The sequence below is a fragment of the Callorhinchus milii genome, unplaced genomic scaffold (assembly GCF_018977255.1).
Source record: "Callorhinchus milii isolate IMCB2004 unplaced genomic scaffold, IMCB_Cmil_1.0 Scaffold70, whole genome shotgun sequence".
Classification (NCBI taxonomy): Eukaryota; Metazoa; Chordata; class Chondrichthyes; order Chimaeriformes; family Callorhinchidae; genus Callorhinchus; species Callorhinchus milii.
Genome location: NW_024704811.1, coordinates 34,175 through 57,500, shown reverse-complemented (window position 1 = coordinate 57,500; position 23,326 = coordinate 34,175). Strand labels below are relative to the sequence as shown.

The window sequence follows — 23,326 nt, the reverse complement described above, 5'->3', positions numbered from 1 at the left end:
ATATAACCAGATACACACACACACACACATATATACACTAGATACACACAAACACCAGATACACACACATACACCAGATACATACACATACACCAGATACACACACATACACCAGATACACACACATACACCAAATACACACACATACACCAGATACACACACATGCACCAGATACACACATACACCAGATACACACACATACACCAAATACACACACATACACCAGATACACACACATACACCAGATACACACACATATACCAGATACACACATACACCCGATACACACACATACACCAGATACACACATATACACCAGATACACACATACACTAGATACGCGCATATACACCGCATACACACACATACACCAGATACATACATATACACTAGATACACACACATACACTAAATACACATACATACACTATATACACATATGCACTGTATATACACATATACACTATATACACACATATATACTATATAGAAATGCACCATGTATACATATATACTAGATTTACTTATACACTATATATACATATACACTATATATACATATACACTATATATGTATATATACATATATACATTATACACATCCATAGCCTGGCCTCTCACCTGCACAGCACAGGTAGGCTTTATCATACTGTGTGTGTGTATATATATATATATATATAGAGAGAGAGTAATATATGTATATATTGTATATATGTCATTATAACAACAATAATAGCCACTGTGCACCGTTTTCCTGTGATTCCACTTTATTATTCTTGTTACTGCTTGTAATTATTTATGTAAATATATCATATATGTATAGTATATAGAGTACGTATATATATATAGAGAGAGAGAGAGAAAAATATATTTGGAGAGACCGAGAGAAAAAAATGTATAGAGTGAGAGAGAGAAATATCTATCTATCTATTTATCTATCTATCTATCTATCTATATATATATATAAATAAATCAATGCCACAATCCATCCTGTTTGTTTCACAATTGCAGAAAGCGTTAAAATGCATATTTTATCCCGGTAAAATAAGAGGAAATCAGTGCATAATCTGCAAATAAAGACGGAGTAGAAATAGCATCTGCTTTCGGCCCTGCAGGAGCAGGGAACCAGCTTAACAGTGTGGCCAGGGAATGCTGTGTGTGTGTGCAAGCATTTTACGCAATGCGTTCAGATATTTTAACCCATTTTTTTTGTTGCAAATTTTCCTTTTAATTCATTCACTCTATATACACGCGCACACTGTATGTGTACACGCACAGCATATAGACACACGCAGCACATACGCACGCTGCACACATGCACACTGTATACACACACATGGTATATGCACACACTGTACGCAGTGACACACACACACACACGCGTCATGTACACTGACACGCACACACTGTATATATACACACATACACACACACTGTATATGCACACACTGTATACAGTAGCACACATACATACGCAATGTACGCTGACATACACACTGTATATACACGCACTGTATACGCACACACTGTATATACATACACTGTTTGCAGTGGCACACATGTACACTGTACATAGTCACACACACACACAGTAGTGTCCTGGAACTCAGTGTGTGCCTTACACAGTAATTAAAATGTGATCCCATCACAGAGACCCCCCCCCCCACACCCAGGTATTTTGTGCCCTAAACTGGGAGGTCAGGGTGACAGCTCTCTGTGTTACTGTCACTCCCCCCAACATAGCACTGTGGCTAAATATAGCAGCAGTTTGCTGACCGCGGAGAGCGTATAAATAGCAGGGAATGGTAAACAGCCACTTGTGTGTGAGTGTGAGAGAGAGCCGGTGTGTGAGTGTGAGAGCCGGTGTGTGAGTGTGAGAGCCGGTGTGTGAGTGTGAGAGCCAGTGTGTGAGTGAGAGAGAACCGGTGTGTGAGAGAGAGCCGGTGTGTGAGTGTGAGAGCCGGTGTGTGAGTGTGAGAGCCAGTGTGTGAGTGAGAGAGAACCGGTGTGTGAGTGTGAGAGCCAGTGTGTGAGTGTGAGAGAGCCGGTGTGTGAGTGTGAGAGCCGGTGTGTGAGTGTGAGAGCCTGTGTGTGAGTGAGAGAGAACCGGTGTGTGAGTGTGAGAGCCAGTGTGTGAGTGTGAGAGAGCCGGTGTGTGAGTGTGAGAGCCGGTGTGTGAGTGTGAGAGCCAGTGTGTGAGTGAGAGAGAACCGGTGTGTGAGTGAGAGAGAGCCGGTGTGTGAGTGTGAGAGCCGGTGTGTGAGTGTGAGAGCCAGTGTGTGAGTGAGAGAGAACCGGTGTGTGAGTGAGAGAGAGCCGGTGTGTGAGTGTGAGAGAGCCGGTGTGTGAGTGTGAGAGCCGGTGTGTGAGTTTGAGAGCCAGTGTGTGAGTGTGAGAGAGCCAGTGTGTGAGTGTGAGAGAACCAGTGTGTGAGTGTGAGAGCCTGTGTGTGAGTGTGAGAGCCCGACGCTGTGTGTGAGTGTGAGAGCCCGTGTGTGAGTGTGAGAGAGCCAGTGTATGAGTGAGAGAGAGCCGGTGTGTGAGTGAGAGAGCCGGTGTGTGAGAGAGCCGGTGTATGAGTGAGAGAGAGCCGGTGTGTGAGTGTGAGAGAGCCGGTGTGAGTGCCAGTGTGTGAGTGTGAGAGAGCCAGTGTGTGAGTGTGAGAGAGCCGGTGTGTGAGTGTGAGTGCCAGTGTGTGAGTGAGAGAGAGCCGGTGAATGAGTGTGAGAGAGCCGGTGTGTGAGTGTGAGAGAGCCGGTGAATGAGTGTGAGAGAGCCGGTGTGTGAGTGTGAGAGAGCCGGTGTGTGAGTGAGAGAGAGCCGGTGTATGAGAGAGCCGGTGTGTGAGTGTGAGAGCCAGTGTGTCAGTGTGAGAGAGCCGGTGTGTGAGTGAGAGAGAACCAGTGTGTGAGTGTGAGAGCCAGTGTTTGAGTGTGAGAGCCAGTGTGTGAGTGTGAGAGAGCCAGTGTGTGAGTGTGAGAGAGCCAGTGTGTGAGTGAGAGAGCCGGTGTGTGAGTGTGAGAGAGCCAGTGTGTGAGTGAGAGGGCCGGTGTGTGAGTGTGAGAGCCGGTGTGTGAGTGTGAGAGAGCCGGTGTGTGAGTGTGAGAGCCAGTGTGTGAGTGTGAGAGAGTCGGTGTGTGAGTGTGAGAGCCGGTGTGTGAGTGTGAGAGAGCTGGTGTGTGAGTGTGAGAGAGCCAGTGTGTGAGTGTGAGAGAGCCAGTGTGTGAGTGTGAGAGAGTCGGTGTGTGAGTGTGAGAGCAGGTGTGTGAGTGTGAGAGAGCTGGTGTGTGAGTGTGAGAGAGCTGGTGTGTGAGTGTCAGGGAACCAGTGTGTGAGTGTGAGAGAGTCGGTGTGTCAGTGTGTGAGAGCCGGTGTGTGAGTGTGAGAGCCGGTGTGTGAGTGTGAGAGCCAGTGTGTGAGTGTGAGAGAGTCGGTGTGTGAGTGTGAGAGAGCCGGTGTGTCAGTGTGTGAGAGCCGGTGTGTGAGTGTGAGAGCCGGTGTGTGAGTGTGAGAGAGCAGGTGTGTGAGTGTGAGAGCCGGTGTGTCAGTGTGAGAGAGCCGGTGTGTGAGTGTGAGAGAGCCGGTGTGTGAGTGTGAGAGCCGGTGTGTGAGTGTGAGAGCAGGTGTGTGAGTGTGAGAGCCGGTGTGTGAGTGTGAGAGCAGGTGTGTGAGTGTGAGAGCCGGTGTGTTGTTATGTGTGTATAAGAGAGAGACAGTGTGTGTGAGAGAAAGTGTAGTGTGTGTATGTGTGTGTGTGAGAGAGAGACAATGTGCGTGAGAGGGACCGTGTGTATGTGTGTGTGTGAGAGGGACAGTGTATGTGTGCGTGTGAGAGGGACAGTGCTTGTGTGTGTGTGAGAGGGACAGTGTGTGTGTGTGTGTGTGTGTGTGTGTGAGAGAGAGAGACAGTGTGTGCGAGAGAAAGTGTAGTGTGTGTGTGTGCGCGTGTGTGAGGGAGAGACAACGTGTGTTTGTGTGGGATACACTGAGTCTGAGAACTTGGAGCTTTCTCACAGCCTTTCCCCCCCTCTCCCCCCCCCCCCACCCCTTTCTCCCTCTCTCTGCCACTCTTATCTGTCGCTCCTTCCTCCCTCTCTCTTCCCCCTCTCCACGTCCGCCCCCCCACTCTCCCTACCTCTCTTTATCTTTTTCCCCCTTTCTCTCTGCGGCTCTCAATCCCCTGTCTCCCCGCATCTCTCTACGCCCGCCCGCTCGCTCGCTCCCCGTCTCACGACCTCTCTTTCTCGTTCTCAAAGAAACGTAGACACAGGAATAGGGCCAATCAGCCCCTCAAGCCTGTTTGGCCATTTGATCAGATCACGGCTGATCTGTACCTCAACTCCAATTAATTGGCCTTAACTTTACGTCATCCGCACATTTGGATGTAAGACTCTCTATTCCTTCAACCAAGTCATTTATATACATATACACACACACACACACACACCCGCACATATATATATATATATATAGATATAATATAAATGGTGTAAAGCTGAGGCCCCAGTACAGACCCCCGGGAACGCCACTTGTCACGTCCCGCCAATCGGAGAAAGTTCCTTTCATCCCTACGCTCCGTTTCCTGCCTCCCAATCAACTGCCAAGCCACGTCGCAAGGTCACCTCCGATTCTAAGCGCTTTTATTATTGCTAATAACCTCTTGTGCGGAACCTTATCAAATGCCTTCTGAACGTCCGGGTAGACGACATCCATAGACACCTCACTCATCCAGAGTCATCCCGCTCAGCTCCTGTCAGCCCAGCAAGCCAAAGCTCTAACGGGTAGGATGGTCCTAGCTGGACGAGCAGCGGGTTAAAGCTTGCCGGCAGCCATATCAATGGCAGGCTGTGTGTTTTTTGCTTTGCCCGAAAGGGCGGTGGAAGCCGATTCGATAGCAACTTTCAAGAGAGAAGTAGATAGATATTTGGGGAGGACAAATTTGCAAGGCAATGGGGAGAGCGCGGGGGGAGTGGGACTAACCTGGACGGCTCTTTCAAAGAGCCAGCGGGCACACAATGGGCCGATTCCCAAGCCACGTTACGAGGCCACCTCCGATTCCGAGTGCTTTCCTTGTCGCTAATAACCTCTCGTGTGGAACCTGATCAAATGCCTTCTGGAAGTCCAGGTAGACCCCACCCATAGAGACCCGTCTCTCTTTAATCCGCCTCCTCAAAAAACTCTCTCTCTCCCAGGTTACATCAGTGACTACATCAGGCCGAGCAGTGTTTACGAGGATGGTGACACCGGCCTCCGGCTGGCCTCCCCGGAGCCCCTCTACGCGGCGGTGCCGGGGCGGGAGTGCTGCCGGCCGGAGCAGCCGGAGCAGCCGGACAGCCCGCAGGCGGGGGCCGGCTACATCAACGGCGACGCCGCGGTGAGCGAGGGCTACAGCGTGGCTGCCTTCTTCATCACCGACGGCCGGTCCAGACGAAGGAGGAGGGGCGGGGCCGGGGGCGGAGGCGGAGGCGGAGGCGGGGCCGGGGCGGGGGCCGGGGGCGGGTCCGACGACGACGCGGGGCGAGCCCCACCCACCGGCACGCCTGCGGGGAGTGCGGTAAGACCTACGCCACCTCGTCCAACCTGAGCCGCCACAAGCAGACCCACCGCAGCCTGGACAGCAAGTTGGCCCTCAAGTGCCCGACCTGCGGCAAGGTCTACGTGTCCATGCCGGCCATGGCCATGCACCTGCTGACCCACGACCTGCGGCACAAGTGCGGGGCTTGCGGCAAGGCCTTCAGCCGGCCCTGGCTGCTGCAGGGCCACATGCGCTCGCACACCGGGGAGAAGCCCTTCGGCTGCGCCCACTGCGGCAAGGCCTTCGCCGACCGCTCCAACCTGCGGGCCCACATGCAGACGCACTCGGCCTTCAAGCACTTCAGCTGCAAGCGCTGCCACAAGACCTTCGCCCTCAAGTCCTACCTGAACAAGCACTACGAGTCGGCCTGCTTCAAGGGGGGCCCCGGGGGCTCCCCCCCGACACCACCGGCACCGCCAGCCCTGCACTCAACGCGGTGGAGGCCTGACCTGGCCTGACCACTCTCTCCTCATCTTCATTCATTCATTCATTCATTCATTCATTCATTCATTCTTCCATCCTCATCGACTTCCTCCTCATCATCTTCGTCTCCCTCACTGCGGAGTCCTGAGGCTCAGTGGTTAGAGCGCGAGAGGACCTGGGTTCCATTCCCGGGGTTTACTCCGCACGCCTCTGTTTACTCAGGAGTAAACCCGGAAGCCGGTTGTTAGTCGATTGGCGGATCGCTTTTTCGAGGATAATAATCCCTTCAAAAAGAGAATTAACAAATTCGTCAGTCAGTCCTCGCCTGTTTGCAGGGACGCTGCTGTGCGTAATTGGCTGCCGCATTTCGCCCCCAAAATTCACTTTACAGTGTATCCCGTGAAGCGCTTTGAGACGTCTCGAAGACGCGAAAAGGCGCTGTATCGTATGCAAGGATTATTATTATTATTATTATTATTATCTCCTCAGCGTCTTCATCGCCCTCGTTTTCATCTCTCTCCACCTCCTCCTCCATCACCTTCATCTTCCCCTTCAAATTGCTCCTCACCTTCGTCGTCATTGCCCCTTTCCTCTTCCTCGTCCTCTACCTTCAAGTCATACACCGAACCAGGAGAAACAAGACACAGATGTTGATTGCCACGTGTGATAGATAGCACATCGAAACTATTTTCTACAAGAGAGAATGGAAGAAATGTTCTGCTTGTGATTTTCGCATGAACTTTATACAGGAATAGATTTTAAAACAAAACTCCTCACTTTAAGCTGTAGAGACACTAAAACCCGGCAAACTCGTTCGCTGAAATTCAGCGAAGGAACTGAAGGTGTTTGTAAACCACCGAGAGGTCGAACCTTTTCTATCGGAGGACAATAGTAGTCTTGTCTACCCAACGATTGATCTGTGGCCCCCTTCTCTCTCACCTTTAAGGTAACATTGTGTGTAACAAAGTGATTTTTTTTTTAATGGAATTATTTATTGTTTGTTTTATTGTTTTTTTTTATTTATTTATCTGTTTGTTTATTGATTTATTTATTTATTTATTTATTGGATCCTATGCACAGTGCACTCTTTCTGAAGTACTGAGTTGCATTTTATATCTTAGTATGGTTTGTTCCTCCCCAAAAGCTCCCAACCCAACCCCAACTCAACCCCCCCCCAACCCCCAACTCAACTCCAACCCCACCCCCAAACCCCACCGCCAACCCCAACCCCAACCCACCCCCAGGCCCACTCCAATCCGACCCACAACTCAAGCCCCAACCCACAACCGCAACCCCACCCCCCGCTCAACCCCAACCCACACCCCCAGCCCCACCCTCAACCCAATTCCATTCCAACTCAATTCACCCCAACCCAACTCTACTAACCCCAATCCAATACCAATCTAACCCATTCAATCCCACCCCAAATCCACCCACCCAACCCATCCCAACCAATCCCAACCCAGCCCAACACAATGCAACCCCAACCCACTCCACCCCCAGCCCCATCCCAACTCAAGTCACCCCTCTCAACCCCTGAACCCTACCCCAGCCCCAACGCCAACACCCTACCCCCATTTATTTGGTCCATCACTGAGCTCAGTATTTGATCAAGTGTTAAATGTGTTACAGAAATGCCAAAGCGCTTGTCACTTTCCGAAAGGGGGTTTACAAAAAGGAGAGAGGAGAGGGAAACAAACCGGTTGGGTTTATTTTAAGAAACTCTGCATTTTACGCATGCAACAAATATCGAATCTATGCCAATTGTAAAGTATTATATTTTAACTTTTTTGGATAAATAAGAATAAATACCGTAGCCAGTTTTTTGGGGGCAATATTTCACGTAGGCGCCTACAATAAACTATAGAAGCAATAATAATATCTGACGCATGATATTTTTAAGAAGCGGGAAAAATAGCGTTTGAAATAAAATAAAAAGCAGATGATATCAGGTACATTTTAATCCAGTATTCTGAATAGGAGGGGAATAAAGCAGTTATTTAAAGAATAATAATACTTAATAATAACATGATAAAATATTCAGGGACTTTTCCAATATAGTCTTATAGACAAATTAATCTTCCATTTTAATGCAATGCTTGCTTTCCTTTCATGGTAGTGTCTGTCTTCAGGTGCTGCAAGGACAGCGCTTCTAACCATTCAGTTTCTGAGTGGGTTTCGTTAGCCCTGTAATCATCCTGAGTCACCCCATCTTACTGTCTGACACTGTCTGACACCATGTCTGACACGAACTAGTAGCACTCCTAGAATCAGGTAGAAATCGCTGTATTTATTATCAATAAACAATAAAGGACGAGGGGTTTGAATGGGGGAAAGGGCAGGTCAACGGGACCGAAAAGGTTCGCTCGCAAAGGAATAGTCACGGGCACGATGGGACGAATTAATCGGCTTCTTCTGCTCTGCTAATAGGATGATGGTTCTGTGATTCTAACCCGCTTTTAAAATAAAATAAAGAGCAGGGGATGTGTAGCGAGAGAAAGAAAGCGGGCGGGCGGGCGGACGGGCGAGAGGGAGAGAGCGAGAGAAATAAAACCCTGTAAATACTATTCGAGACTTGAAAAGAAAAACGAAAAGCACCATTTTGAGTTGTTGTTAAAAAAAAAAGTAGCTATAATCTCCTGTATGTGCGGAGATTTTCATGAGATTTTTTTTTTAAAAAGCCAGTATCTGAACAGAACGGTTGTAAGCACAATGGCACCAGACACGTTTGGAGCACTTCATAATTTAAAAATAATAAATAAAGACAATTCGTAATATATCATGTGTGTGTTTCTTATTTCTTGCCATAATCATTTCCTTCCCTTGTTTATTCCTCCCTCCCTCCTCTCTGGACAAGGGGACGCAAGTTTTAAAACGAGGACAGTGTTTTCCCCTCTACATCACCAGTCTGAAGAAATAATAATAATAATAATAATCCTTGCGTTTGATATAGACATCTTACCATGTCTTCGAGTTGCCTAAAAGCGCTTCGTAGAATGTACTTGTAAACTGTATAATTTGTGGCGAAAGCCAATTTGCGCCCGGGAATCGAACCCGGGTCCTCTCGCTTGCGAGGCGAGTGCTCGAACCATTGAGCTACAGGACCGCGTGTAACAGGACAGCGGGTCCCTTGTTTGTGGCAATGAACAACCTTTGATCACATCACTACAACGACGGCCAACTTGAAATTAAAACTAGCAAATGCCATGCGATCGACGACCTGTAGCCCGGGCTATTTAGGGAGACAAGACAGGGGATTCGTGACAGACATCATGAGGAAGTCAATCGGGCATTGGGGAAGTTCAACAGTCTGAAAGCAGCAGATATTGTTCCCATATTCAAGAAAGGCTCAGACCACGATTCAACCCTGAGACCTCCTGGTCTGTAGAGCCCAACACTGCACCCATTGAGCAGCAGCGAGAGCTCTTAGATGTAAAGTTATTCGGGATCAGAATCCAATTATGTTACAGGAAAGTTCTGGGTTGGCTTCAACCGGGAGAGATCTGAGGCTTTTAGGTCCAAGTGCCCCCACTTTAAAATACGTTTAATAAAAAAATGGACGTATAACAACAACAACTTGGGTAGCGTCCCGGAGCGCTTGACAGTGGCGGAGTCTGACCCCGAGCCAGGGAGAGAGGGACGGGAGAGGTGATCGTAAGCCCGACCAACAAGGAAGGTCTTTAGGTGAGATTTGCAGGTGGGGAAGGGAGCGAGGCGGAGGGATTGAGGGAGAGGGTTCCATAGTTTCAGGGTGTAGTGACTGCAGGCATGGCCACTGATGGTGGAGCGGAGGGGACGAGGGACAAACAGGAGGCCGGAGCCAGTTGCTGAGACAGGCTAACATGATTGAGCCGTGGAGTCGTAGCCGAAGTATTTTGCCTTTTTGCACAGTAGGTTGCCCAGGTGAAAAACGCACCAATAAATCCGCATTGTGTGACATCCTGGCGCAGTGGTAGTGCTCTCTTTCTTCGAGTCAGAAGGTTGCGGGCTCAAGCCCCTGGAATCACATCATAATCTTTGCATTTAATCTCGCGCCTTATCGCGTCATCAAGACGTCTGAAAATGCTTTCCCAGGGTTTACTGTAAAGTGTAGTGACCGTGCATTGCGTGGGCCACACGTGGCAGCCAGTTGCGCACAGCAGTGCCCCACAAACGGTCATGGAGCGAGCGAACAATTTTATTTGGGAGATTGTTGGCCAGGACACCAGGAGCTGACACTCCAGTGTAGCGCTGGGGGGGGGGGAATTGCACTGTCGGAGGCAACGTACTTCAGATGAGCCATTGAACTGAGGTCCCATCTGTGTCTGTTCAGGTGGACGCTAAAGATCGAGTGATGCTATTGGAAAAGAGGAGGGAATTTCTTTCTCTCCCTCGGTGTCCTGACCAACAAACCCCAGATAGATTTGGTCACTCACTTGTGGGACATTGCTGCGCGCAATTGGCTGCCGCGTTCGCCCACAAATATACAGTCAATTCACTTTACAGTATATTCTGTGAAGCGCTTTGAGACGTGGAGAAGATGTGAAAAGCGCTATATCAAATGCAAGGATTATTATTATTATTATTATTATTATTATTATTATTATTATGATGTGCACATTGACTGCTCGAAAACACAGTCGAAAAAACTTTGTAAAGCACTTTGAGATACGGATTCAATGATCGTTGTGACTGGATTCAGGTGAAGATGACGCTTTAAAAAGTTTATCTCGTTAAAGCTTACCTAAACATGATTAACAGCTCATCTCTCTAGCGCTGTGATCAGCCTCGCTGCTCTCCTCTGTCTCTGTCTCTGTCTCTGTCTCTGTCTCGAACGCTGTGATCAGCCTCGCTGCTCTCCTCTGTCTCTGTCTCTGTCTCTGTCTCTGTCTCTGTCTCTGTCTCTGTCTCTGTCTCTGTCTCTGTCTCTGTCTCGAACGCTGTGATCAGCCTCGCTGCTCTCCTCTGTCTCTGTCTCTGTCTCTGTCTCGAACGCTGTGATCAGCCTCGCTGCTCTCCTCTGTCTCTGTCTCTGTCTCTGTCTCGAACGCTGTGATCAGCCTCGCTGCTCTCCTCTGTCTCTGTCTCTGTCTCTATCTCGAACGCTGTGATCAGCCTCGCTGCTCTCCTCTGTCTCTGTCTCTGTCTCTATCTCGAACGCTGTGATCAGCCTCGCTGCTCTCCTCTGTCTCTGTCTCTGTCTCTATCTCGAACGCTGTGATCAGCCTCGCTGCTCTCCTCTGTCTCTGTCTCTGTCTCTGTCTCGAACGCTGTGATCAGCCTCGCTGCTCTCCTGTCTTTCCCGGGAATCGAAACCAATCGCTTGCCAGGCGAGCCCACGAACCAACTGAGCTACCGAACTCCACTTTGATTGCTGCAGGATTCACTGCCCCACAGACGTGCAGATTACACCCACCAGCTAAGCGGTTAATATCATTAAAGCTGTCAACCGGTTTACAGGTATTAGACGCGCTCTGAGGGCTAAGGCATCAACGAGAATCCAGTCGGTACCTTTGTTTCGATTTGCGGTCTCTATGTTTTGTGTGTCGGCCGGGCAGCAGTGGCAGCACTGTTGCCTCTGAGTCAGAAGGTTGTGGGTTCAAGCCCCACCCGTCTTGATTCGGAATCACATCGTCTAAGCTGACGCTCCAGTCCAGCGCTGGGGGGTGGAGAGCGTGCTGCGTTGTCAGAGGTGCCGTCCTTCGGATGAGACGTTAAACCGAGGCCCCGTCTGTGCCTGTTCAGGTGGACGTTAAAGATCCTGCTTCGCTATTGGAAAAGAGAAGGGAGTTTCTCTGCATCTCTCCCGGTGTCCTGCGCCAACAATCCCACCTGCGCACGGAAATCCCAGAGATAGATTGTTGGAATGCAATGTGCTCTCTCTCTCCCTGGAGGGACACGTCCTGCTTACCTAATTCCGGACAGTATTGGGCGCAGGTTGGCAAGAGCCAAGGCTTGAGGACCCCAGAGTGTTCGTTGGGGTAACTGCTGGAGTCTAACCAGCTAAAATCACATAGCTTAACATTGATATCGCTGTCCGACAAGCTTTTCTGCTACTTGTTCAGCTAGGACCACCCTACCCATTAGGGCTTTGGCTGCAGGGTTAACAGGAGCTGAGTGGGAGGATTCCCTGCCCCCGATGACTGGTCGGCCCTTTCAGGTCCTACCAATGAGCCAGGGCCGGGCTCTGCTGCCATCAGCGGTGAGTGCCCTGGAATACTGTGGACCCTCCTGGCTCAGGAACTGGACTAGATACCGTCACAGAGGGCGGGGGCTCAATTCCGATAGTCCATTGCCTAACGTGTCACCTTGGAGCCAGTTCAGCTCCAACGAGACCCCACTTAGCTCCCGTCCCAAGGGGGATAGGTGAGTGACGAGCCGGGGTTCAGACCTTGTGTGGCTGCTGCATTAAAACTCCCTTTGTCCCCAAACACCACAGCGCAATTCCAGGTGTGACACCTCGGGCAATGTGGTGTGTATGTGTGTGTGTGTGTGGGGGGGGGGCACTGCCCTGGGACCCCCTCATTACTCCTTCCGCCTCATTATTCTAATCACCAGCTTGACATGGAGGCCTGCAGCCGCCTTCGGAGGTCGGGAAGGGTCGAGAATGTTTCGGAAAGCCTTCGGGCAGCTCGTGTTCATGTTTGAGTAACAGGAGATGAGGTTACTGACGTTGCCTGTGGTGACTGCCTCTCCACCCCCCCCCCCACCACCCCCTCATACCCCCACCTCCCCACCACCCCCGAGCGCTAACATCTGGTCTGTGGACTCGTGAGTTGGGCTCTGCTGCGCTGGATGCATCGTGTTTAACATTGGGAGGACATCTCAAAGTGCTTCACCACCAAGTGTGGTGACTGTATATCTCATGGGCGAAACGGGACTGACAGTTTGTGCGCGCAGCAGTGTCTCACAAACAGCTGTGGATTCAGCGAGCCACCGACTTTTTTATCGGGGGGATTGTCGGCCAGGACACCGGGAGAGAGGGAGAGAAATCCCCTTCTCTTTTCAGATCTCTAACGCCCACTCGAACAGGCACAGACGGGACGTTTGGTTTCACGTCTCACCTTAAGGGCGGCAAAAGGCGTTTCGAACAGATAAAAGCAAGGAGCTACACCTCTAGGAATAAATAAATAATCCTCGCATTTTGACAGAGCGCCTCATCACGTCTTCCAGACGTCTTAAAGCGCTTCACAGAATATATCGTGAAGTGAATTGACTGTATGTTTTGTGGGCGAAACGCGGCCGCCAATTGAAGGGATTATTACCCTCGGAAATGCGAGGCGCCAGTCGACTAACAACCGGGTTCCTACTTACCGCTAGTAGGTAAACAGAGGCGTGCGGAGTAAGGAAACTTGCCCAACGTTTCGCCCTGCCCAGGCCTCGAACCCGGGTCCTCTCGCTTGCGAGGCGAGGGCCCTAAACCACTGAGCTGCAGGACGCCACAGGATTATGAGGACTGAAGCGCATTGGGGAGGGGCGAGGCGGCGAGAGAATAGGAAACACTAGGACTGCTTGAACGAGGTAGAACTTGCCGAGGGGGAAGCTGAAAGAGATTTTGGGGTGTTGGTTGACTGATCGCTCACCATGTCGAAACAGTGTGAGACCGCCACAAACCAGGCAGCAGGACGCTGATATGATGCTCAGGCTGTATCGTGTCAGGGCCGCACCTTGAGCACTGTCCTGTAACGTAGTGGTTAGAGCACTCACTCCCTGGCCGGGCAAAACGTCAGGCAAGTCTCTTTACGCCACACGCCTCTGTTTACCAAGCAGTAAGTAAGTAGGAACCTGGTTGTTAGTCGATTTGCGGATCGCTTTCCGGGGATAATAATCCCTCGAGGAAAAAACTATTTGGTCACTCAATCCACGGCTGTTCGCGGGACGCTGGTGTGTGCGCAAATGGCTCCCGCGTTTCGCCCACACAATACACAGTCAATTCACTTTAGAGTACATTCCGTGAAGGAGCTTTGAGGCGTCTCGAAGATGTGACGGGGCGTGATATCAAATGCAAGGATTATTATTATTATTAATATGCGTTGCTGAGTGTCAGCCGGGCCTCGTTAAGCAGATTGCTCTCAGTCACCGAGAGAAGCAGCTTCCCAGCTCAGCACAAATCAACCCAGCTGTCTGTCAGGTGTCCATCCCTCCCTGTCCGTTTCCTCCGCCTGTCCCCCGCCCGGCCCGCCCCAGCGTTGGCGGTCGGGCCTTCAGCCTCTCTGCCCTTACCCTTTGCAATTCCACCCCACGTTCCCTTTGCCTCGCTCCCTCCCTTGTCTCCTTCAAGGCCCTTCTGAAGACCCTCCTCTTCGACCACTCTCCCACCCTTACCCTCCACCCTTCCTGATTCCAACCCATAGCTTGAGTCCAAATCCCTGACTGTCCAGTGCCTTGGGACCTCCTCCTGACATGAAAGGCTCGGTGTAAATGTAATTTGTTGCTGGTGTTTCACTCCTGTTCACACCCTGAGACATACACGACACATACACTAACCCTCCCTCCATTACTTACTCTGTGTGTTGTGGTGGTGTGTGTCTGTATACGATTGCGTGTGATTTGTGTGTATGTGTGAGAACGTCTGTAAGTGTCTTTGTATGAGTTTATACGTGTGTGTGTGTGTGTGTTTGCCTCCCCCCCCCCTTTCCTACCCTGGAGAACCCAGCCAGCTGTGTAAAGTGCTTTGAGACAACCTCCCGGTGTGAATGGTGCCATATAAATGTAAATTGTTTTGCGTGCATATCTCTGTATGCATACGTGCGTGTTTGTACGAGTGCGTGTGTCTTTGTTCTTGTCTGTCTGTGTGCGTGTGTGTGTGTGTGTATGTGCCTTAAAAATAATCCCTTAAAAAATAATAATAATAATTTGGTCGCTCAATCCATGGCTCTCTGTGGGACAGACACCGCGGTGCGCAATTAACGATCGAGTATATTCTAGTGAAGCGCTTTGAGACGTCTCGAAGACGTGCTAAGGCGCTACATCAAATGCAAGGATTATTAATGTTCTTATTATAACCCTAATGCTCAGTGGTTAGAGCACTCGCTTTGCAAGTGAGAGACCTGAGTTCAATTCCAGGCAGAGGGCGAGACCTCGGCCAAGTTTCCTTACTCCACACAGAGCCTAATAACAATCCCTCCAAAACCAAAAAACAATAATAAATTGGTCATTTTCAATCCACGACTGTTTGTGGGACATCGCGGTGCGCAATCGGCTGCCGCGTTCGCCCACAAACATACAGTCAGTTCACTTTACAGTGTGTTCTGTGAAGCGCTTTGGGACGTCGAGAAGACGTGAAAAGCGCTATATCAAATGCCAGGATTATTATTGTGATTATTTATTATTATTATTACTTTGAACGTCCCGGTGACTTCGATTCCGGTGAGATGATGAGCTGCCTGTCATGTCACATATCCACCAATAGGCGGTGCCATTGCCCATTCATTTGCTGGTCTGTTTCCTTAACCGACGACTAGCGCCCCCTGTTGACAGTTGTCAGTATAACATCACTCCCAACTCCCTCACAAAACACCCAAAATACTGTACAACGAAACCTTGCATTTGGTGGGGCCCCTACACACCATCTCACAGCCTCTGTAAAGTGTAGCACTGCGTAAAAAAGATATATACGACAACAACCACAACAAGATTCCACTTATGCAGCGCCTTTCACGTCGGGAGGACGTCCCGAGCCGCTGGACAGTTGGGTCGGGACCCGAGCCTTGGGGGGGCGAGGTGGTCAGGGTGAGGGGAGGGAAGGGAGGGAGCGAGGAGGGGGTAGAGAGTCGAGAGGGGAGCTGAAGGCACGGTCGAAGAGAAAGGTCTTGAGACCGGCCTTGAAGGGGGAAAGGGAGGAAGCGGCGAAGGCACTGGGGGATGGAGTTCCAGAGCCGATAGCCAATATACAGGCAATTGACTTCACTGTGAAGCGCTTTGAGGCTCCTCGAAGACGTGATAAGGCGCTATAGCAAATGCAAGGATTATTATTATTATTGTTATTATTATTTATTGGTGTGCACAGTAGCCCATTTGCACGCAGCAGTGTCCCCATGAAACAGCCATGAAGTGAGTGACCAATTTTTCTTTGGGGGATTGTTCGCCGGGCGGGAGAAATTCCCTTCTCTTTCCTGCTGAGCCAGGCTGACCCCACCCCCCCCTCCGCAATGTGTGAGATAGGGAGTGTCTCCAACACAAAGCAGTGGAATTTGAGTTGACACAGTGCCCTTCACCTTGAGAGGACATCTCAAAGCACTTAAAGTTCAACCCTCCCCCCCCCGCGTGTGAGATAGGGAACGTCTCCAACGTGTCGGTTTAGGGGGTGTCTCCAACGTCTGAGTTAAAACAGGGCACAGATGTGTTGGTTTACCGTCGCTTAAGAGGCTCCAAACCAATCTGAGAATTCCCCGCATCCCAACTGCACATGGAAATCCCAGAGATAGATGGTTGGAATGGAATGCGCTCTCTCTCTCTCTCTCCCTCTCTTCCTGGAGGGACGCCCCCGCCCCCCCCCCCGCTTACCTAATTCCGGAGAGTATTAGGCGCAGGTTGGCAAGAGCTAAGGCTTGGGGAACCCGGACTGCGTGTTGGGGTAACTGCTGGAGTCTAACCAGCTAAATCCACATAGCTTGCCATTGATATTGCTGTCTTGCAAGCTTTCCCGCTGTTTGTCCAGCTGGGACCACCCTCTCCGTTGGGGCTTTGGCTTGCGAGGCTGACAGGGGCTGAGCGGGAAGATTCCCTGCCCCCAGTAAAACTGGTCGGCCCTTCCAGGCCCTGCCGATGAGCCAGGGCCGGGCTGTGCTGTGATCAGCAGTGAGCGCCCTGGAATACCGCGAACCCTCCTGGCTCAGGAACCGGACCAGAGACCGTCACAGAGGTAGGGGGTGGGGGGGGGGCTCGATGCCGACGTTCCATTGCCAGGCACGTCACCTTGGAGCCAATTCAGCTACAAGGTGACCCCGCTTACCTCCCAACCACCACCCCCCCCCCCCCCCACCACCAACCCCATCCACCCTACCCCCGAGGAGGTGTAATGTGGGGTAGGTGAGAGGCAGACACCAGATGTAAACGTGGAATACAATAGTTTAATTACACATTGACCTGAATTCGCATTGTGATATTGCGGTGTCGTCCTGCAGCCAGATGGGAGGCTTATGTCTTATGATGTGTTTGTCAGACTTGTCGAGGTGGTCGAAATAATTTAAATTCAGCTTGCTCGCCATTCGCTTTCCCAGCCTCTCCAGCTTCTAACAGCAACAACAACAACAACAACAACAATTACATTCGTATAATGGCTTTCACGTTAGCGCTGGACAGTCAGGGACCCAAGCTGGGGGTTTCTGAACAAGAGGGATGGAGGGCTGGGAGGGTAGGGATAGGAGGGCGACCGCAGTCACGGTCGAAGAGGAAGATCTTGAGTCGCGCCTTGAAGGAGGCAAAGAGAGGGCGCGAGGCGGAGGCACTCCGAGATGGAGTTCCAAAAAGATGGGGGCAGAGAGGCTGAAGGCCCGACCGCCAATGGGGGACGTGGAGCAGGCCGGAGCCCGCTGAGTGTAGGGAGCGGACAGGTCCGTATGGAGTTAGCAGGTGACAGAGGTAGGGAGGAACAAGGGCTGGAGGGCTATGAAAGCAAGGACAAGGGTTCTGATTAGACAGAAGTGGTTTCCGATTAGATTTTTCTCCCTATTTAGTGCGTCTATAACTACAGTTGGCTGCCGCATTTCTCCCACACAAAAAAAACAGTGACTTCACTTTACCGTATGTTCTGCAAAGCGCTTTGCGACGTGTCGAAGACGGGGATAAGGCGCTATATCAAACGCAAGGCTTATTATTATTATTATTAGACTGTTGTCTCTGCTGTGAGTACCTCAGGTGCCTCTGAGAAGCGAATGCCAGTCAGGTCTTGGTGCTCGATATTTTCACCATTGAGGATCAGTTTGTACAGGAGCTCCCCGTAGCCTGGAACCAGAGACCAGATAGGGTTAGCGCACACCATTCAAAGAATCATAGAATATTACAGCATAGGAGGAGGCCATTCGGCCCATGGTGCCTGTGCCAGCTCTTTGGAAGAGCTACCCAATCGGTCCCACTCCCCCGCTCTTTCCCCATATCCTTGCAAGTATTTCCCCTTCAACTTTTTCCTCTTCCTCTTTGGATAATTATTTGGGGAGGACAAGCTTGCAGGGCTAGGGGGGGGGGAGAGCGGGGGAGTGGGATTGAATTGGATAGCTCTTTTCAAAGTGCAGGCCCAGACACGATGGGCCGAATGGCCTCCTTCTGTGCTGTATAATTCTATGATTCTATGAAGTACCTATCCAATTATCTTTTGAAAGTTGTCAATGAATCTGTTTCCATCATCCTTTCAGGCTGTGTATTCCAGACCGTAACAACTCTCCGTGTGAAAAAAAATGTCTCCTCATCTCCCCTCAACAACAACAACAACAACAACAACAACAAGATTCCATTTATAAAGCGCCTTTCACGTCAGGAGGACGTCCCAAGGCGCTGCACAGTTGGGTCATGACCCGAGCAGGGGGGAAATGGTCAGGGTGAGGGGAGGGAAGGGAGGGAGCGAGGAGGGGGGAAATGGTCAGGATGAGGGGAGGGAAGGGAGGGAGCGAGGAGGGGGAAGAGAGTCGAGAGGGGAGCTGAAGGCTCGGTCAAAGAGAAAGGTTTTGAGACCGGCCTTGAAGGAGGAAAGGGAGGAAGCGGCGAAGGCACTGGGGGATGGAGTTCCAGAGCCTGGGAGCTGAGAGGCTGAAGGCCCGACCACCGATGGTAGGGCGGTTGGGGCGGGGGACGTGGAGCAGACCAGAGCCAGAGGAACGGAGGGTACGGGCAGGTAGGTAGGGGGATAGTAGGTTGGAGAGGTAGGAGGGAGCAAGGCCGTGAATGGCCTTGTAGGTGAGGATGAGGATCTTGAAATCAATCCTCTGGGGGATGGGGAGCCAGTGGAGGCGAGCGAGGGTGGGAGTGATGTGGTCGCCGAAGCCTGGTGCGGGACAGTACACGAGCTGCGGAGTTCTGAATGACCTGCAGCTTGTGGAGGGAGGTGGCTCTGGTTCTTTTGCCAATTATCTTGAATCAACGTCCTCAGGTTACACCCCAGCAATTCCACCCCACCTCAACAACAACAACTTGCATTTATATAGCGGGTGACGTCCTGGAGCGCTTGAAAGTGACGGAGCACGACCCCGAGCCAGGGGGGAGAGGGAGAGGGGAGGTGACGTTAGGCACAGTCAAAGAGAAAGGTCTTCAGGCATGATCTGATGATGGGGAAGGAAGGGGCAAGGCAAAGGGATGGAGGAAAAGTGCTCCAGAGTTTCGCGGCGTCGTGTCTTAAAGCGTGGCCACCAATGGTGGATCGGAGGACAAGAAGGACATGCAGGAGGCTGGAGCCAGGCAGATGCTGAGGTGAATATGTGACCTGGTCTCAAAGAAGGATGCGCTGGGAATACAGTTCAGGTTGCTCTGATCCCAAGTCTCCAAACCAGACCCACATGTGTAAGGAATGAAATGGCCACACACACACTCTCTCTCTCTCTCTCTCTCTCACCCTGGAGCAACACATCCCGCTCACCTAATTCCTGAGAATATTCAGCGCAAGTTAGTGAGAGCCAAGGCTTGGGGACCCCGGAGTGTGCGTTGGGGTAACTGCTGGAGTCTAACCAGCTAAAACCGCACAGCTAGCCATTGAGAGCGCTGTATGGAAGCTTTCCCACTGCTTGTCCAGCTAGGACCACCCTACCCATTCGGGATTTGCTGGCAGGGTTAACAGGAGCTGAGTGGGATGACTCTTTGCTCCAAGTGACCAGTGCGTTAGGTCCTGTAGCTCAGTGATTAGAGCATTCGTCTTGCAAGTGAGAGGATCTGGGTTCAATTCCCAGGCAGGGCAAAAAGTTAGGCAAGTTACCTTACCCCACACGCCTCTGTTTACCTAGCAATAAGTAGGAACCCCCATTGCAATCCACGACGGTTTGTGGGGACGCTGCCGTGCGCAATTGGCTGCCGCGTTTCGCCCACAAAATGCACAGTCAATTCACTTTGCGGCGTATTTTGTGAAGCGCTTTGAGACGTGAGAAGGCGCTGTATGAAATGCAAGGATTATTTATCGTTATTTTACCTACCATTCTTCTGGGCTTTGAGCCGGATGTAGATATTATACAGTGGGCCCTGGAAATGTAAGTGGCCAGAGATGTAAAACTTGTACATCCCCATGTTCATATCCAACACCAAGTATCGTTTGCCAATGGAGGAGAAGATCATCCACAAAGCCAGGATGAGCAGCAAGATGAAGAACCCAGAAAACTGTTGGTGGTCCTACAACAACGACAACAACAACAGCAAGAAGAAGAAGAAGAAGAAGAAGAAGAAGAAGAAGAAGAACAACAACATCAATCCAAATTCACAACTAATCTGGGAAACACCATTTCGGTGAGCGAGCGAATGGTAAATGTATGGAACAGGCGGCCTAGCGAGATATTTTCGGATACAGTGTACGAGCAACAACAACTTGCATTGACGTGGCGCCCCTCACACGGTCGTAGCGTCCCCAGAGCGCTTGACAGTGGGAGAGCGCGACGTCGAGCTGGGAGGTGACCGTAGCCACGTGCGAATGGGAAGGTCTTCAGGCGCGACCCGAAGATGGGGAAGGAAGGGGCGAGGCGGAGGGTGAGGGGGGAAAAGGTTCCAGAGATTCGGGGCTTAGCGGCTGAAAGTGCGGCCACCAATGGTGGAACAAAGGGCACAAGGGACACCCAGAAGGTCGGAGCCAGTTGAGCGGGTTGTGGGTTGAGGGGGGGTTAAGCAGGTCGGAGAGGTAGGGAAGTGTCAGGGCATGAAAGGATTTGAAAACGAGCGTGAGGATCTTGAATTGAGATCCATTCGGCGATGGGGAGCCAGTGGAGCCTAACGAGGACTGGTGTGATGGGGGGTACAGAGTTGGGTGAGGATACAGGCGAGGGGAGCGTTGTGATGGGGGTGTACCTGGGTGAGGTGCACTCGGTATAAAATGAATCCGACAATAACGATGAGGAAGAGAATCAGCCCTTTCCACAAATCCGCGTGAACATAGCTCATCACGAAGACTATCGTGTCAGAGCAGAGAAGGAGAGCGAGAGAAAGGGAGAGACAGAGAACACGACGTTAGTCACAGCGCTTACACAGTGGCTTTCACGCAAACCACGCAACCTGGGAATCCCGTAGTTCAGCGGTTTAGACCACCCGCCTCGCGAGCGAGAGGACCGGGGGTTCGATTCCTGGGCAGGGAGAAATGTTGGGCAAGTTTCCTTACTCCACACGCCTCTGGTCACTTAGCAGTCAGTAGTCACCCCGGTTGTGAGTCAATTGGAGGATCGCTTTCCAGGGGTAATAATCCCTTCCAAACAAAATGTGTCACGCAATCCACGGCTGTTTGCGGGGACGCTGCTGCGCGCAATTGGCTGCCGCGTTTCGCCCACAAAGCACACAGTCACTGCACTTTACAGCATATCCTGCCAAGCGCTTTGAGACGTCTCGAAGACGTGATGAGGTTCTGAATCAGATGCAAGGATTATCTTTATTATAACATCTCATCTGAAGGAGGCGTCTCTGACAGTGCAGTGCTTTCTTCCCCCCCCCACCCTCCTCATCCCCGCGCCCCCACCACACCCACCCCCCCCTCCCACATCCACCCATACCCCCAGCACTGTGCTGGAGCATCTGCCTCGACTGTGAGCTCAAAGCCCTTGACTTAGTGGGTCAAACCCATAACAACGACTTGCATTTATACAGCACCCCCTCAAGCGGGAGTAACGTCCCAGTGATTAAAGAGCATTGGGCTGATACCTGCTTCTGTTCTTGTATCCCCACCATTGTTTAACCCTCTCTGTAACCCCCCGCACCCCCCCCCCACCACCCCCCGCCCACCCGACCCACCTCACCATTAGGCTGATTGCAGGTGAAGGGATGATACGGGTTCATCTTCAGCTTCTTGTGAAGAATATCCTCGGTTTTGGGTAAAGTGATGGCCCAAGTGTTAAACATCTCAGGGAGCACAGAGTGGGGGCTGACACACAGCCCCCCCACCACCCCACCCCACCCCACCCACCTCTCTCTCCTCACCCCGCCCTCCTCTCTCCCTCAACCCCCCCCCTCGTTCCTCTCCTCACACCTCCGCCCCCCCCCCACTCTCCTCACCCCGTCCTCCCTCTCTCCTCACCCCCCTCTCTCCTCACACCTCCCCCCCTTCCTCTCTCCTCACTCCCTCTCTCCTTACACCCCCTCTCTCCTCACACCTCCCCCCCTCCCTCTCTCCTCACCCCCTCTCTCCTCACCCCCCACTCTACTCACCCCCCCCAATCTCTTCACACCTCCCCTCTCTCTCCTCAACCCCTCTCTCCTCACACCTCCACCCCCACCACCCTCTCCTTCCCCCTCCGCCTCCCCCTATAGTCTCCCTCCACAACACCCCTCACTCACAGCCCGCACGCCGCTCTCTCGCACCACCTCCCCTCTGCCCTCCCTGGCTCAGTGTCGTCGTTCCCCCACCTCCCCACCCACCCCTCCCCCGAAGAAAGCGAGGAATTTTCGTACCGATGGAACCAATGCTCAGCTCAGCATCACACACAGCCTCTGTGACACTGAATCAGAAGGTTGTGGGTTCAAGACCCCACGTCGGGACTTATAGAACAGAATCATAGAACATTACAGCACAGAAGGAGGCCATTCGGCCCATTGTGCCTGGGCCGGCTCCTTGGAAGACCCACCCAGCTCAGTCCCACTCCCCCGCTCTTTCCCCCATATCCTATCAAATTCACTTTTGATAGTTGTTATTGAATCTGTTTCCACCGCCTTTTCAGGCAGTGCATTCCAGACCGTAACAACCCCCCGTGCGTGTGTGTAAAAAAAAAGATGTCTCCTCATCTCCCCTCTGGTTCTGGCTACCAGCTCACCTCCCAGTGGAAACAGTTTCTCCCTGTCTGCTCTATCAAAACCCCTCATAATTTTGAATATCTCTATTAAATCTCCCCGTACCCTTCGCTGCTCCAAGGAGAACAATCCCAGCTTCTCTCGTCTCCCCACATAACTAACGTCCCTCATCCCTGGTACCATTCTGGTACATCACCTCTGCACTCTCTCAGGGCTTTGATATTCATCCTGTCGTGCAGTGCCCAGAATCGGACACAATATTCCAGCTGAGGCCTAACCTGTGACTTGGAATCACGTAGTCTAAGCTGACGCTCCAGCACAGTGCCGGGGGGGGCGGAGGGTGGAGGTGGGGGGTGGGGGGAGGAGGCTGTTGGAGGTGCCGTCTTTCATGTGAGATGTTAAACCAAGGTCCCATCTGCCTGTTCAGGTGGACGTTAAAGATCTCCCGTGAC

The 23,326-nt window shown here is 51.5% G+C and overlaps 2 protein-coding genes across 2 annotated transcripts in view; one reads left to right on the top strand and one right to left on the bottom strand.

The window, feature by feature from the left end:
* LOC121851606 (transcriptional repressor scratch 2-like) overlaps positions 1–6,034 on the top strand; it is a 6,391-nt gene extending 357 nt beyond the window's left edge. Inside the window, exons 2-3 of the mRNA XM_042345630.1 lie at positions 5,194–5,439; positions 5,526–6,034. Coding sequence (XP_042201564.1) covers positions 5,194–5,439; positions 5,526–6,034 — 755 coding nt within the window. The remainder of the gene's footprint in view (positions 1–5,193; positions 5,440–5,525) is intronic.
* An 11,016-nt stretch (positions 6,035–17,050) lies between these two features.
* On the bottom strand, positions 17,051–21,989 carry LOC103183654 (transmembrane protein 249). The gene is made up of 5 exons (XM_042345629.1): positions 21,887–21,989; positions 20,952–21,052; positions 20,093–20,285; positions 17,833–17,924; positions 17,051–17,212 (listed from the first exon to the last, which is right to left on the bottom strand). Exons 1-5 carry the CDS (start codon positions 21,987–21,989, stop codon positions 17,051–17,053), a joined length of 651 nt encoding a protein of 216 aa, XP_042201563.1.
* Positions 21,990–23,326: the final 1,337 nt, after the last annotated feature.

Excerpts from the sequence above, each read along its gene's own strand:
- LOC103183654 (XM_042345629.1), bottom strand. The coding sequence starts at position 21,989 with ATGTTTAACACTTGGGCCATCACTTTACCCAAAACCGAGGATATTCTT. Across the intron at positions 17,925-20,092 it reads GCTCAAAGCCCAGAAGAATG|GCTACGGGGAGCTCCTGTAC; the intron begins GTAGGTAAAATA and ends CTCTGGTTCCAG. Across the intron at positions 17,213-17,832 it reads GCTTCTCAGAGGCACCTGAG|AAGCTGGAGAGGCTGGGAAA; the intron begins GTACTCACAGCA and ends TGTTGCTGTTAG.